Below are 16805 nucleotides of genomic sequence, written 5' to 3' on the forward strand. Positions count from 1 at the left end.
TACAACAACTGGTGTTAAAAACGGACTAGGAATTAGTTGTTCTGTGTAGTACCTCCAAACTGCTGCAGGATACTAATTAGTAAAATAAATGTTTGAAAGATAAAGTGTTAATTTTTTTTAAATGAGAAGTTCTGAGTTCAATCATTTAGTGAATATTTCTGACATCTTCTGATAACGTATCCAATTCACTTAACAGATTTTTTAATATTTTTTACATTTGTAAACTCTAGATGATAACTATTATTTTTCTTCGGTGGTTGAAGATGTTGCAATATACTCGAAAAATGTACAGCAAAAACAATGTCTTGTGCAACAGGATAATTGAATAGATTTTTGGATCCTTCTACTTTCCTTAGGAATCTCATATAAATATTTTTGTGTGTTGGTAAAACCTCAACAATCTGTCCAATGCAAATCAATTTCACAAGTTTTTTAGTTTTTCCTGGGTAGACTACAAAATGCCAACTTCCTGTAGTTAGAAAACTGTTGACATAAGGTTCTTCTTGATTAGACTCATTTAAATCAACATCTTTTTTGTCATTACTTTCATTGGGATAACCACTACTACCAACTTCAATGTCTTTTAATTCAGACAAAGATTCAACATCCTTTGAAGCTACTTTTGATTTTTTGCCTTTTATTTTTTGTTTTTGGATTTTTTCAGTTTTGATGTTTGTCTAATCAATTTCATCTATTGTGATCGATTTTCCTGGTGCTATTTTTTCCCCTCTTTTTCTATTGGTTTTTCCTGCTGCATCATTGCCACAGTACTTCGTGAGAATATCTACACCCTCATTTAATATTTCTTTTATGCTTTCTCCGCCATAGTCTTTGTTGACATTTGGAAGCCGTTTTAATACATTTTCTCGATTCAATGGATATATGTCTGAAGCTTCGAATCCCGCTTTTAAGTTGCCTGCTTTCGGAGTATTTTGCAACTTTATCAAGAGCGCTGGGAAATGGTTTTTTGGAATAGAAGCCTTGATTCGTCAATCTCTTCTCCATGTTTGTAAAATCTTCTTCCAATCATCTTTCAAGAGTCTAAAAGCAACAATATCAAGCGGTTGTAGCAGATGTGTGGCATTTGGGATTAAACATGTAAACCGGATATTATTTTCCAAGCATGCTTTGATGATATCAAATGAGAAATGTGAAGTTAAATTATCCCCAATAACAACTTTAGTCCCTGTGAAAGATGCTGTTTCAGAAATAAAAATTTCCCTGAACCAACGCTCAAATGTTCCAGAGTCAAAGGTAACTTCCAATCTGTCAAGATGCTAATAATTTATAGATTCTTTTCTTTGGTATGGGGCTGTAATCTGGTCTACCCTCCAAAGTTTTTCAAATGTCTTAGTTTCCTCTTGTTTTACAGAGTACCATTTGGTATACCATATTTTTTGGATGCCTTAAAAATTGATATTCTGTTAGTTGAGATATCTAACAAGGCATTTTGCATTGCTTTTGCTGGATACAATGCATAGGATCGATTACCTGATTTACGTTTATAAGTTCTCGTGAATTCTTTTGCAATTCTTCTTTGATATTTTTTGTTTTAATGTCTTTTTTAACTAGAAATAATTGTTTGAAACATTAAGTAATCACTGTAAGGTTGAAATATCAAATATTGAAAATTATTTGAAAAAGTGAAAAATAAAACTGTTTTGAATTTTCTGCAAATGTAATTGGGAGTAACCAAAAATGAGTGGTATACTACAGTGGTATTATAACTAGAATATACCACTTGAACATCTAAGTATAGATTTTTAGAAAAAAATTTATTCCAAAAAATTAAAATCATATGTTTTTTGGCCTTTTTTTGGTACATGTAAAAATTGTTGTTTTATTGTTTAAGTCATGTTAATCCCAACACATTTGCACAAGTTAAAATCACTTCACAATCCTTAAAATTTTAAAAATATAAGCAGAAGATAATAATTTACAAGAAAAAAAAAAAAAATTCTAATTTTGCAATTATATCTCCAAATCAATACTTTTGTAACTAACAGGCAAAATTATCAAAGTCACCCCGCGTATCAAAGTCACCCCGTTTTACTGTATTTAACAGGTTGTGGTGCGAAATAGTGTTGTTTCGAAAGAAATTTGGTTTTTTATCATTATTTCAAAAAATAAAACCTTAAAATATTAATATGTTGCAATACTGAATATAAAATTTTGTTATAAACATTTTGGTATATACAAATTTTATTTTTTAAAATTATAAAATATTTTTTACAATTATAAATTACGTTTGGCCAACAAACTTTCTTTATAGACTTCAAAACGTCGTTTAGCGACAGAGCTCGTTTAGCAAGTGCGACTTAAGCGTTAAGCGTTATTTTCGTATGAAGCAAAATAGTTTTATTTCGTAATTAAACTCAAAGTTATTAACAAGGTCAAAAGTAGCAAGGCCAACGCCACATGTTACAAGGCCAAGACCAAGACCAAAGCCAAAAGTTACATGGCCAAGGACAAAGCCAAGAGTTTTAAGGGCAAGGCCAAGGAATAAGAGTTTTGAGGCCAAGGCCTACGCAAACATTTTCAAGACCAAAGACTTAAATTTTTACCTTACGTTAAGGCCAATTATTAACAAATCTGTTGATGATAATTGCTGTGACAATAAAACCACTTGTTATAAAAAGAAACCAAGGTTATGCGCAAAATTCAACAAAGTCAATAAGAAAATATACTTGTAGATATATATGAAAGCCGAAAAAAAATACATAAAAATAAAAAATTAAAACTTTTAATTCTTTAATTTTATGTACTTTTTTTTGAAGGCCAAGGCCAAAACAATCAATGTCAAGGCCAAAATTTTCAAGGCCAAGACCAAGGCCAAGACCAAGGTTAAGACCAAGGCCAAGACCAAGGCCAAGACCAAGGCCAAGACCAAGGCCAAGACCAAGGCCAAGACCAAGGCCAAGACCAAGGCCAAGACCAAGGCCAAGACCAAGGCCAAGACCAAGGCCAAGACCAAGGCCAAGACCAAGGCCAAGACCAAGGCCAAGACCAAGGCCAAGACCAAGGCCAAGACCAAGGCCAAGACCAAGGCCAAGACCAAGGCCAAGACCAAGGCCAAGACCAAGGCCAAGACCAAGGCCAAGACCAAGGCCAAGACCAAGGCCAAGACCAAGGCCAAGACCAAGGCCAAGACCAAGGCCAAGACCAAGGCCAAGACCAAGGCCAAGACCAAGGCCAAGACCAAGGCCAAGACCAAGGCCAAGACCAAGGCCAAGACCAAGGCCAAGACCAAGGCCAAGACCAAGGCCAAGACCAAGGCCAAGACCAAGGCCAAGACCAAGGCCAAGACCAAGGCCAAGACCAAGGCCAAGACCAAGGCCAAGACCAAGGCCAAGACCAAGGCCAAGACCAAGGCCAAGACCAAGGCCAAGACCAAGGCCAAGACCAAGGCCAAGACCAAGGCCAAGACCAAGGCCAAGACCAAGGCCAAGACCAAGGCCAAGACCAAGGCCAAGGCCAACAGTTTCAAGGCCAAGACCAAGGTCATGGCCTTAATTTTTGTCCTTAAGGCAAGGTCGAGGCCAAAGCCAAGGGCTAACAACTCTGACTGATAACAACTCTAGTCAAGATATTAAATCTAGACTAAAGTTATTATATTCTATCAAAAATTATAAATCTAAAGAAAATAATATTATATACTTTTTTTTTTTTGTGTATTTAGGGGCGTATCCAGCATTTTTTAGTATTTAAGATATCTAACTTTCAGACATGGAGCAAACTCCAAACATTTATATGTTTATACTTATGTCAAATAAGGATGCATTTCAAAAAATTGCGTTGATTGGAGCCTGGGAACAAAAAAGTACTGAAGTTTTTGCCCAATCCCCCTGTCAGAACAACAAGTTGATAAAATATTTTTTATACTATTCTAAACTAGATTTTTATTCATCAAGAAATTTTAAGTTTCATATCATAATCTCTCAGCGTTTAAAAATTATCGTTAAAAAATTTGTAACCCCCTCATATTGAGGGAGGGGGAGGGGGTAAGATTAAACATTTTATGGTCATAATTTTTGAACAAAAAAATATTTTACAATGAAATTTAAAACTTATCAATGAATGCTGGATCTGCCCCTGCATTTATATTTTATTTTGTTTGCTATAGTGTTGATAAAACTATATATGTATATCTTTATGTTTATTTTTTATTTTGTTTACTATGGCGTTGATAGAAGATGAGCAGTTAAAGAGCAATTTCTCAGGGTTGAAAATTTCGAAAAATAGAAAGCTGTAGATCTAACCTCTATACCATTTCATCAGAGGGCATTGTCCTCTACTACAAAGAATGTACCTGTAATAAATGCACTTTTGAATATTTTGTCTCTATCCATTCTTATTCATTAAGTTGCGTTACCAATGTTGAAACTGTTTATTCAATTCAAAATATTGGAATTACTTTGCCTTCTGATGCGACGCATAGTCCCGTAATAAAAACACATATGGCAACTTAAAGTAGCAATTAACGAATGTTTTCATTTATGCTACTGAATATATTTTTTCTTGATAGTTATTTCTATTATAAGTTATTTGTAGATAGTTATTTCTACTATATTAAGTATTTTTCCAGATATTTTTATTGATAGATTTTACTCATAGTAAATTCGCATTGAATGTCTTCATGTCTAATACTTTATGTTTTACGTTTTGTTGTATGAACAACCCTTTATTAAATGTTTAATAAATATCGTTTGCGAAATGATAACTATTTAAAAGAACTCTTTAGTCAAACAAAGTTTAATCAATTTTGTATAGGTTATCGTGTACGTTATCTCTGGAATAAATTATCCAGCCTAATTTAGATTCATCTATCTCTTTTTCTGTTTTTAAAAACAAGTTGAAGAATATTATTTTTTCAACGGATAATATATTGAAATATTTTTGAGATATTATTTTAACCATTTATTATTTCAAATGTTTTGGATTGTTATTTTGTTATAAACTGTATTATTTTATATTACATTTATATTGTAATTTTTATATGGTTCTGGCGACAAGATCGATATGATCTTCTTATAGATTCCAAGTTTATATGTTTATATTACATTTAAATAACGACATGTAAATAATGTAAACTAAAAAAAAAAATTCAAATCGAATTTAAAAAAGTGTGATATACAATGTTATTTTACAGTTTATTAACTGCTTTCTTCACAGGGCCCCTGGGACTTTTGGAATATATATATTTTTAATTAAATCTTTTAAACACAAAGATTCTAATATTCTTTTATTAATTGGCTATAATTATACTGATTCAAATAAATTATGTTATTAAATAACTATGTAACTTTTTCAAATCAGTATAATTTTACATTTTTATGCGAAACTAATAACAATAATAATAATAATTGTAATTATAGTAATAATAATAACAATAGTAGTAATAACAATAATAACAATAATAATAATAATAGTAATAATAATAATAAAAGTTAAAACAACCATTATGAAGAAACCATGAGCAACGCAAAATAATAAAATAAAAAAAATAGGGAGTTGAAACAAAAATAAGAAAACCGCCAAAAATGAATAATAATTTTTTACTAAAAAACTGAAAAATATTTCGGAAGAATTTTTAGAGAAACTTTTAAAGATTTAGATCAATAAGTGACGTAATCAGGATAAACGTAAATTTATCCTGATTAATTTAAAATAGCAAAAGTTAAACCGATATTCAAAGGAGGAGATCTTACAAATGTTAATAACTATCGCCCTATATCTGTTCTTCCAGTTTTTTCAAAAATTCTATAAAGAATTATGTATAACAGAATTTACACACATCTTAGTGACAATCATTTGTTATTTAACCATCAGTATGGATTTAAAAAGACAACTCTACAGAACACGCGATTCTCAAGTTAACACTTAGTATCACTGAATCGTTTGAAAAATCTGAGTATACCTTAGGCATCTTCATTGACTTATCTAAAGTCTTTGATGCTTTAGACGATGAAATTCTTTTTATAAACTCAAACATTACGGAATAACTGGAAATGTTCTTCTCATTGATAATGTTGAAATAAAAATCATTCTCATTGATAATGTTGAAATAAACAGAGTAAATTTTTAAAAATTTTAATGTATTTATATTAACGATAACCTTACTTGGAAAAGTATCATTGAAAAATTTATTCAACAAAACTTCAAAAAGTATAGGAATTTTATATAAAGTAAGAATTTTTTTGAATAACAGAACTCTAACTCAATTATATTTCTCTTTTGTTCACAGCCATATTAACTATGCAAATATTGCATGGGCTACTACCCACAAAAGTAAACTTGAATCTCTTCATCGTCATCAAAAGCATGTATCTCGTTTAATAAATTTTAGTGAACGTTTCGACCCATGCAAAGCCTCTATTAAAAAAAATGAATGCACTAAATTTATATCAACCTAATGTTTATAATGTTCTTCGTTCTATGTTTTTAAGCAAAATCAATTCTTCCCCGGTTTCTTTTCATAATTTGTATTTGACAAAAGATAAAAATAAATACGCAATAATAATTTTATTAGGCAGCCATATTTTCAAACAAGCTATAGTAAGTTTTGCATTGCTTTTTGAGGGCCATTTTTTTATGGAACAAAATTGTCTTGAAAACTTTTTTTCAAGTTTTTTTTAAATTACGTATAATTGAGCGTACGTATTACGTAGGCTCAATTATAAGGGGGTAAATTATAAAAGTAAGGAGATATTAAATTTACAAAAATATCATAAAATGTTGGGTAGGTTTATAGCGTAGGTACTTTCAGAGAGGTGGATGGTACTCAACAAAAAGTATAGCAAAGTACGGGGAGGGGGGAGGAGAGTCAAAGCGGTTCTCGACGACAAGACCTAACGGTTCTTAACGAGTCCCTCGTGCTTTTATTTTTTATCGATCTATTTTTTTACATTTCTTCTAAAGGACCAATTGAACGTTCACACTGGGGAAAAATTAGCAACAAAATTAATCGATTTTATTGAAAATCGGCATTTCAATTAAAGTCTGTTGAGGTCAATCCTACAATAATGCCTGCAAAATGAGTGGCCGTTTTAATGAAATGCAAGCAAAAATAAAAGAATAGAATAATATAGCTGAATACATATCATGCTGTGATCATTGGAATAAACATCTCGGTCAATATGCTGTAGGATATTGTTCTGACGTTGTAACATTTTTTGATTTAGTAAATGGAATTGTAGTTTTTTTCATAAACATATGACACTAACAGCTAAAAGTTTGATCTTTTTTAAACATCTACAATCTTTGTTCAATGATGTTATGAGAGATCATCTTTCATTTGTATGTGAAACATACTTTGAAGGTGTTGAAGCTAACTGTCATGGTGAATTTATTCACTTCACTTCTTTTGTTTTCCAAATTGTCACCACCCAATCAAACTGATTGTGTTTAACTGCAAATGTACACTTTTCTAATTATTTGCCTCTTATGGTCACAAACTGTATCGAAGTAAGAACATTTTCTGTCATCAAAAGAGTTAAGAACAAACATAGTTTAACAATGGGACAACCTCGTCTGAATAATCTGGCTTTATTATGCTTTGTTAAAAGTGACATAATTAGATCAAAATATTTTATACCAGCGATTAACAAATTTTTTTCAGAAAAGGCCAGAAAAGTCAATATTACGCTATTTATTGCTTTATTTATACTTTCATAATAAAAAATGTTTGAATAATTCTAGCTGATTATTTGACAACATCAACAATACTAAAATGATGTACGTTAGACTATTTAACTAACTGTTATCGCAAAATGGAGAACCAGGATGGAGCTATACTTATTTCAAAATAATTTAAATATTGTTATTGGTGCTTTTGTAATGTTGGACTGTATTTAAGACACACATGTACTTCACTTCTCTGTTTTCCAAATCGTTACCTTCCAATAACGTATATCCCGGAAAACATATACAAAAATATTCAAATGATAAGACAACAACGCCTTATAAGTTTCTCGGTGCACAGTAATAAACATTGAGAACTGGTGTTTATTAGACACTATTTAACATAAAGAATTAGTGTTTTTAAAATAATGTTTAAGAATAAGTAAAATAATATATATATTTTTTAATTTTTATTCATTTATTTTTCGTTTGCTGGTAAATCTTTCTTTTAATTTGGGAGTGAACACATTATAAATCTGATATAAATGCTCCACTCTGCCCATAGTATATATACCTACAGCTCAGCAGTTACTTTATTAAAAGTCACAATCCAAGACCGGTTTACATATATATGGATGTCTGAACCAAAGGAGTGTAGTCATACCTGACCAATTAATAAAAGTATGCTCTAAAAACATTCCAGATATATAGCGCAAACAAATATATAGCGCAACTTAAATAAGTAGCACAGTCATAACATTCTGTTAACCGAACCAACAGTAAAACTCCTTCTGGCACATTTGATGAGCAGTTTTTTTTAAATTGATCCTTGAGTTAGACAAAAGATGGGAGCCTTAACTCTAAAAGCATAACCGAGTGAGGCTGCAATATTTTACGTTTCCATAAAACATTTATGCATATTAACAATATTGTAGGTGTGGACATAGCAACCTCGTAGGTGGGTTAATGTTCTTGTGCCACAAAACAAAATTGCACCACAGTGAAGCATTATATAAGCATATACAATGTGGTTGGAATAATTTTACTTATTTAACTTAAACTAAGCTTAAACACCTGAGCCTAATTAACATATTAGAGCCTTAAAAGAGCTTTATTAACATGTTTGTTCGAGTATATAAATTTTTTTTTTTTTTTTTTTATATCCATATTATCTGATAGATCATTTTTCACCATATGACCAAGGTATTTAAAGCTGTTAGAGAATTCTAGTTTGCAATCTCTTACACTCAATTTTGGAAATGACAACGTCACAATTTTTGATTTTTGTTTTGGATTAAAAACCATACAAACTGTGTGATTTTTAATCCAAAAAAACCTTACAGTTTTTGTTCGTATCGTTTTTCTGTCTTCTTTGTGTTAAAAGACATTAATTAATAAAGCTTTGTCATTAATTGCATTCAGTAATTTCTGCCGAGAGAACCAAGATGGAGCTATAAGTACTATGTCATCAGCATAAGCAAGAATATTCAGAAAAATCCCTTCTATATTGCACCCAATAAACATAATTGAAAGTTGAAATACTAAATTGCTAATGTAAAATCTATATAGTAATGGTGATAAAATACCAGCTCGTCTTGCACCATTGCTTATACTAAAAGCAGGAGATTTAGCTTTCTGCCATCTAATACACATTTCCTGGTCACTGTACCAGAATGCAAGCAGACTACTATATATTTTGATATTCCTTGATCTAATAGGTTACAGAGCAAAAGCCAGTAATCAATGTTATCAAATGCTTTATTAAACTCTATAAACAATGGAAACACATAACTACCTTTAGACGAGTATCTGTAATAGCTTTCTTCAAATAACTTGTGCATAAAGTTTTATAATGCTTCTGCTTAAAAACAAACTGGTAATCATCTAAATTGACTAATTTATTTATTTTTTGTTACAAAATATTTTTAATACAGCTGGGGATCATGCAACCACCCTGTAATTGTTCACATCAGTAAGGTTGCACTTTACCAAATAAATAACTGAGGATCCACAAAACTGGGATGGTAAATCCATGCCTTAAACAGAGGTTAAAAAACATACTAATTAGAAGATGTAACCTTTTTCTGCCATATATAAAAGCTTCCATACATAAACCATCAAAACCAGTTGCTTTTCCTAATTTTTGATTTTTTATTGCAGCAAAAACCTCATTGACAGTTATGTTAATATTTACATTACCTAGTTCAGGTAACTGCATTTTCTCGGCAAAGTGGACTTTGTACTTTGTATATTTTATTAAGTTGTACATTGCATGAAAGTAATCTGTCCACATTTGAGCTATATCATTGTCACCTGTGGTTTCTCCCACAATAGCAACGTGGCTCACAGCTTGTTTGTTACTTGCAAAATCCATAGTTTAAATTCATCTCTAGCAATACCATGCTTGTCTTTAACAAAATTATTCCAACCACGAGTATTAAATTTATTTTTTTGCCCCTATTTGTTGTATAGTGTCAACCACAACAAATTGAATACAATTCATGAGGTTACTATAAAACAAGTCTATATAAACTGCCTTATAGATTTTTTTCTATGTCATCAGTAAACAAATTAAATGGTACATATATACATTGAAATAAGGTGTCTAACCTTTTTTCATGAACAGCTAATAACTTACCATTGCAAGTCTGTCATTTAGTAGTACTGCTAGAGAATTTTAAATAAGGGTTGTTATTTTTTATTTCGGTTGTGTTTTCTATCGAGCTAGAAAGAGAGAATGTTATTGGTTAATGGTCTGATACAATAATATCTGTCAGTACTGAAATATTTATAATCAGATTATCAAAAGACGGGCAGCACAGAATGTGATCCAACCAAGAAACATAATTTCCATCATCACTAACATATATAAAAAGCGTTATTTATACGATTTAAGTCGGATTTAATCATATTATTTTCTGTTGCAAGATCTGAGAACTCATCAAAAAATCTAGAACCTTACTCGCTATTGAAGTCGCCAGCAATAATAATATGGATAACATCTGCCTCAGATGTAATAGAATTTATTTTGAAACATAAATCAATGTAGTTCTGGAGACTGTGCTCTTTGTTATAATTTGTTGGTTATACATTTATCAACAGTATAGGACCAATTTTTTAGACAATTTTTAAACACGTGATTCTAGATTCGTGAGATTCAATAACTTGAATACTTTTAACGGAATTTTTAAAATATAATATAACTGCACTACCATATTTTTTTTTTTTTTTTTTTTTTTGTTATTTCACCTCCCCAAGGCCCAGAAGGCCTCTACAGATGAGGAGGCTACTTAATTGTGGTTATAACCCTCTCTCAACTCTATAACTCCGAAACACGAACCTTGACGAACAAGGCCGCTGCGCGGAGAAACAAGTTGAGCGCGGTACTACCAGGGACGTGGTGAGGATCGAACTCGGAACCTCTCGCTTATGAAGCGAGCGCTTTACCACTACACCACTACCGCATAATGGTCTATGATTTTATTTGATTTTTTAAAAACATTTTCTGTTGTTATGCTGCATTTTGATTTGTTATGTTTTATTGCGAGTAGGGAGTCCAAATCCGTATTTTGGAGTTTCGGAATTCCAAATTCATCTTTTTTTATTAACTTTGAAATTCCGGAATAGAAAGAAACCGAATTCCGGATAATTCGGATTTTCATATAGTTAGGTTTTTTCGAACTCGAATTTTTTTTTTGTGTGCTTAAAGGCAAAAACCAATGCGAAAAGGAAAAAACTGTAACTCATTTTTTTTTATTGAAGCAACAGCGAAAAGATTTTGTACTGAAATTATGAACAAGCAGGTTGCGTTAGTTATATAGTTAGTATATATGAGTGAACTCAAAAACAATAACACAATGGTATTACAAACTTTTGATTTTACACATTTTATGAGAGGCTTAAAATAAACGTTCAATGCGGGATGGAAATAAAAGTGTGGTGGAAATTTTAGTTCAGATCTAATAAACGAATGGGGGAGGGGGAGGAGGGGTGGGGGGTTGGAGGTTAATAAAAAGGAGGGGGGGGTTATGTTCAATGTAAGTATTTTTCATAAAAAAAGTCCAGTTTATAAATCCAAAATAGTATTTTAAACTAGTTTTAGTAATATTTATTATATAATATTTATTAAATAAGCTCAGTTCAAAGCATATCAGGTAAGTTTTATCGGTTTTAACGTTGCATATATTTATTTTTTATACTTAATTTTAATCTCTAAAATGTCGGATCAGCAGGAAGAAATTTTTGTAGATGTATCCAAAAAAAACTCATCAAATTTGGCGTGGAATTATTTTTTACGTGGGACAAATAATTAAGTGGCGAAATGTATACAGTGTAAGCATATTTTAAAGATATTGGGTGGATGTACCACACCAATCATACCCATTTGTAAGCAAAGCACAACAAGGTATTAAACAAAATTGGTAATGGTTTAAGTGTTGCTGGTGTGATTGCTATTAATTTAAATAGGAAAAGCAAAACTTTAAAAGATTTTTCTAATTCAAAAGTAGGCAAAAGTTTTGCTGCAGTAATATCTAGAATGGTCGCCTCAAACGGATTATTGTTTCACGTTTAGTGTACTTCAGACGATTTTAAGAAAATGTTTAATAATGCGCAGATTTGATGTTCCTAAATCACCTACCATTATACAGGAGGTTGTAATTAGTGATGTTCGAAATTCGAAACTTCGATTGCGAATTCGAAACTGACTTTTAGTTTTGTTTCGAATCGAACTTTTTTTTTAGTTTCGAACAATTCGAATTTTCGAAGTATAGTATCTTTGTTTCGAAGCGAACCCAAAGTTAATCGAATTTTATCATTTAAAAGTGAAAGAAAAAAGTTATACAGTTCCACAATGGCGGATAGTAACAATGGTAATTGTCGAAGTATTGTCTGGGAATTTTTTAGTAGACAAAAAACGAATGGCAATAGAATTATAGACATTTGCAAAATAGGAACATGCAAGTTACCTGTTCAGTGTCCAACTGGAGCAACAACAGGTCTTTATGCTCACTTACGTGCTGCTCATCCGAAAGCGCATAAAGAGTGTGTAGCGAGAAATGAAGAGAATCGTAAAAGAAAACTTGCAGAACAAGAACTGAAAAATGAAAATAAGAAGCAAAGTAAAGCTGATGACCTTTTTAATAAGAAAGCACATTGGTCGTCAAGTCACCCAAATGCCATCGCTATAACGAATTCGGTTGGTCGCATGCTTGCTCTAGACATGTTGCCATACGACTTTGTAGAAGGCAGAGGATTCAAAGAACTGATGAAATTAATGGAACCACAATATCTGGTGCCAAGCAGAACTACGTTTTCAAGATCAGTTGTACCTGAGTTATATTGTAGTGTAAAACAGAAAACCGCTAATGAAATATATCGAGATTTTGAAGATATTCCTTCATATTCATTCACGACTGACCTGTGGACTTCGAGGGCGCAAGATCCATTTATTTATTTCCGTCTGTCATATGTAAGCCCTGAATTTGAGCTAAAGACATTTGCATTAGAAAACAAGCCGTTTCCAGGAGAACATACCGGCGAAAGCATTCTTGAATCTTTAGACAAGACTATTGATAATTGGGAGCTTCCTCGGACTGTTCCAATTTATGCGTTGCGTGATAATGGCAGTAATATGAAAAGCGCCATGAATCTCTTACAATCATTATATGATCTTTCTTGTTTTGATCACACTTTACAATTAACCATCAATGATGCCGTGAGTGAAATTAATGGAATGAAGACTGTTTTCTATTCCAAAAGCCGTCGTATTGTGTCACATTATCACCATAGCTGCCAGGCTACACAGAATTTGCACAGAGAGCAGAAGCGATTAGGAAAGGTAGAATGAGAACTGAAAATCAACGTTGCTACTAGGTGGAACTCGGATTACTTTATGCTGAAGAGATTATGCGAAGAAAAAGAGGCTATATCTGCAGAGCTAGCAATAAGTGAAAAAACTGATAACTTGACTAATGCAGACTAGAAGCTTGCTGAAGGCTATCACACAATTCTTGCTCCATTTGAACAAGCAAGTAGAGAATTAAGTGGCAAGAACTACCCAACGTTGTCTATGAAAATTCCGGCTTTGCATGGCTTAAATCAGCAATTGCAGCGATTTATTAATAATCCTTCACATAAGGGTTGTGGTGTACTTATTGCTCGAAAATTAAAGTTAAAACTAGACCGACGATTTCCGCAACTCATATCAGCTTTGCCTGATGCAGCATGTACATTTCTTGATCCACAATACAAATCCATCTTCTTCTCTGAACAACAGCAAGCTACTGTTGTAGAAAGTCTTCATCAGTACTCTAAGGAATTCCGATCTCATGGCAGTACTGGTGTTGGTGGAGGTGGACATTGTGCCTCGAGCGATCGTGACACGAACTTAATTCAAGGTACAATTCCAAAACTATAACGTTTTATGTTACGTGATTAACACAGATTAAGACTTGATGGTAATGGTAATGGCCTGCAGTTCAGATTTAACTTTCAGATTTACTGCATTGTGGTTTAATTTAATTACAGATGAATAATAAAACAATAATGCATAGGTTTTCATTTCTGTTTGCTATTTTAGTTTTACATCTATTTATATTATATAATACTTTGTAGGAACATCTGCTAGTGATGGTGCTCCCGCTCCTGCTTTTGGAAGTGCTGGTCCTGGTTCAGGTCCTGGTCGGACATCAGCTGCAACCTCCAAGCCAAGTAGTTTATGGGATGACTTCGACAGCATGCTTACAACAGCAACTGCGAATAGGATGCTGCCAGTTGATGATGCAGCTTCTGTGCAAGAAGAGGTCAGAATGTATATGATTGAACCTCCTATTGGAAGGAACGCTAATGTACTTAATTGGTGGAAAGTTAACCATCACCGTCTGCCGAAACTCTCAAGGATAGCGAGGGCACTATTGGCTATTCCAGCAACTTCTGTAAATTTGGAGAGATTGATCTCGACGTCTAGTAACATTGTTACAAGAAGACGATGTAATCTACTCTCTGAGCATGTGGCTGAACTAACTTATATTCACGAAAATTTGTAGTATAGCACATAGCAGTAGCGTACCGAAGCCAGACTGCCCTGCCAGCCGCAGTCAGTACAGTACACTGTAGATTAAGGTCTCGGACTTTCTGGAACAATTGCCTATGCATGTACTACTACTTTACATAACTGTTTAGTATTTGCATTCATTATAGCATTGTACTTTTACTTGTTTTACATTATCTGTTAAACTATAACTATAAATATAATACTAGTCCTAGTCTTTATTCTATGCACTGCATTGCAAGTACTTGACATTAATTTTTTTAACTTGAATTATTACACATTGTAATTGTATTGTATGATACTAGTCTCATTTGATTTCATTCACATTTATTTGACTCTAGAGTCTAGTCTGTGTTGCTTAGTATTTTGTTTACATTATAAAACTGCAATATGATTGGTTATCAAATATAAAATGTATAATATTTCATTTCTGTTCTGTGTTCTGTCACACACTATAAATTATTACTATTTTAAAACCAAATTTCAATATCAGTGCAGCGTACTTTCGAATCGAATCGAATTCGAACGAAAGTGGCTTAGTTTCGTTTTGAATCGTTTCGAACTTAAAATCTTAGTTTCGCACATCACTAGTTGTAATAGACTTCAGCGAAATGATTTGTCAGTCAATAATTGCAGACATAATTTCCTCCAAAAAGAAGGTATTTTTCAGTGTAACACTTGACGAGTGGACTTTTTCTCGTAACCGGCGTTTTATGAATGTACTTGGATTAGGAGGTCATGTTTGGAATTTGGGGCTGTCTTGTATTAATGGCCGATTTGTGGTTGAGGGTTATGTAAGTTGTTGGAAAAGAAGCTTGAAACTTGCCAATTAAATATTCACAATGATATTTTGTGCATTGTGACTGACGATACCTTAACGATACAAAAGGTGGGAAGGTTGCTACCCAGCGAACAAATTTTATTTTTTGCCCCTGCAATTCAAATTGCTATAGTGAATATATTCTTTAAAAAGCAAACTGAATTAGAGGAAGAGGAATATAATAGTGAAAGTGACCTAAATCTTAAATCCGATGAAGAAAATCTTACTGATGACGAGGTTGATGAAAATGGAACGTGGGTAGACATAATAAATGAAACTAATGTTATAAAAACAACCGAAAATTTCCAGCTACGAGCATGCGAAAAGTTGTTAATCCGAAATGAAGTGCTTCAAAAATACAGTCGTAAAAAAGAGTTAAATCTTGTGTTAGATTTGAAAAGTAGATGGAGTAGCATGTTGTTCATGTTAGATCGTTTAAATGTTTTAAAATCTTCATTAAAAAAACACTAATTTATAATAATGCGGACATTTATATAGACGATATTTCGTCTGACTTTTTTTTTCCGTGAACTTTGGGAAGTAGACAAGAAAACTTTTTTTTTTGCGCTAATGCATTTTACTATATACAGGAGCAAACAGGTTCCTGCGGCTTTACTTTGATGTTATAAAAAAACAATAGAATATTGCGTAGTGATAGGGGGTTTTATTGTTTATTTTCTAGCCCTCTAAAAAGATTTAAATTTGTTTTAAATTAGTTTTTTACAGTTGCTTTGTAATAAAAAAAGATGTTTTAGAGTATGAAATAAATTTCTTTTTATTCATACATTTTCATTTAAATTTTACAAAAGCAGTTTAGTACCCTTACCACTAAATATGTTTATTAAATATTTTTCTGCATAATTTTTTAACCAAGGTTTTCTCGTCTGACTTCCCAAAGTTAACGGGAAAAAAAGTCAGACGAAATATTGTCTAACTTTTATATGAAACGGAATGGGATACAGTATCACAGATGTCAAAAAATTTGATGCCAAGTAAAAAATTTGATGCCAGTAAAATTTGCTGTTGACGCCAACTTAATTTCTGTGGACGCATTTACTTTTATGAAACAAAATTTAGGCGAGGGTAACAAAATTGACTTTGCATGGAGAAAAGAGCTATTAATCTAAATTAACTAAAAAAGAACTATTTTATCTGATGCTTTACAGTATCTGCATTATGGAGATTAAGAGAAAAAAATTCATAAGAGTATTTATGTTCATTCTAAAATGGAAAAACTTTAATCTAACCCTGTCCCAACGTTTTAATAATAAAACTTCTCCGAAAATCAATTCAACGAATTCTGAGTCTGATCCT

The 16805-nt window shown here is 32.2% G+C and overlaps 1 protein-coding gene across 1 annotated transcript; it reads left to right on the forward strand.

Moving 5' to 3' along the window:
• Positions 1–12472: 12472 nt before the first annotated feature.
• On the forward strand, positions 12473–14666 carry LOC136089717 (zinc finger BED domain-containing protein 4-like). Its single transcript, XM_065815784.1, has 3 exons — positions 12473–13459; positions 13604–14018; positions 14236–14666. Exons 1-3 carry the CDS (start codon positions 12473–12475, stop codon positions 14664–14666), a joined length of 1833 nt encoding a protein of 610 aa, XP_065671856.1.
• The last annotated feature ends 2139 nt before the right edge of the window (positions 14667–16805 follow it).

Source organism: Hydra vulgaris, chromosome 13 (assembly GCF_038396675.1).
Source record: "Hydra vulgaris chromosome 13, alternate assembly HydraT2T_AEP".
NCBI lineage: Eukaryota > Metazoa > Cnidaria > Hydrozoa > Anthoathecata > Hydridae > Hydra > Hydra vulgaris.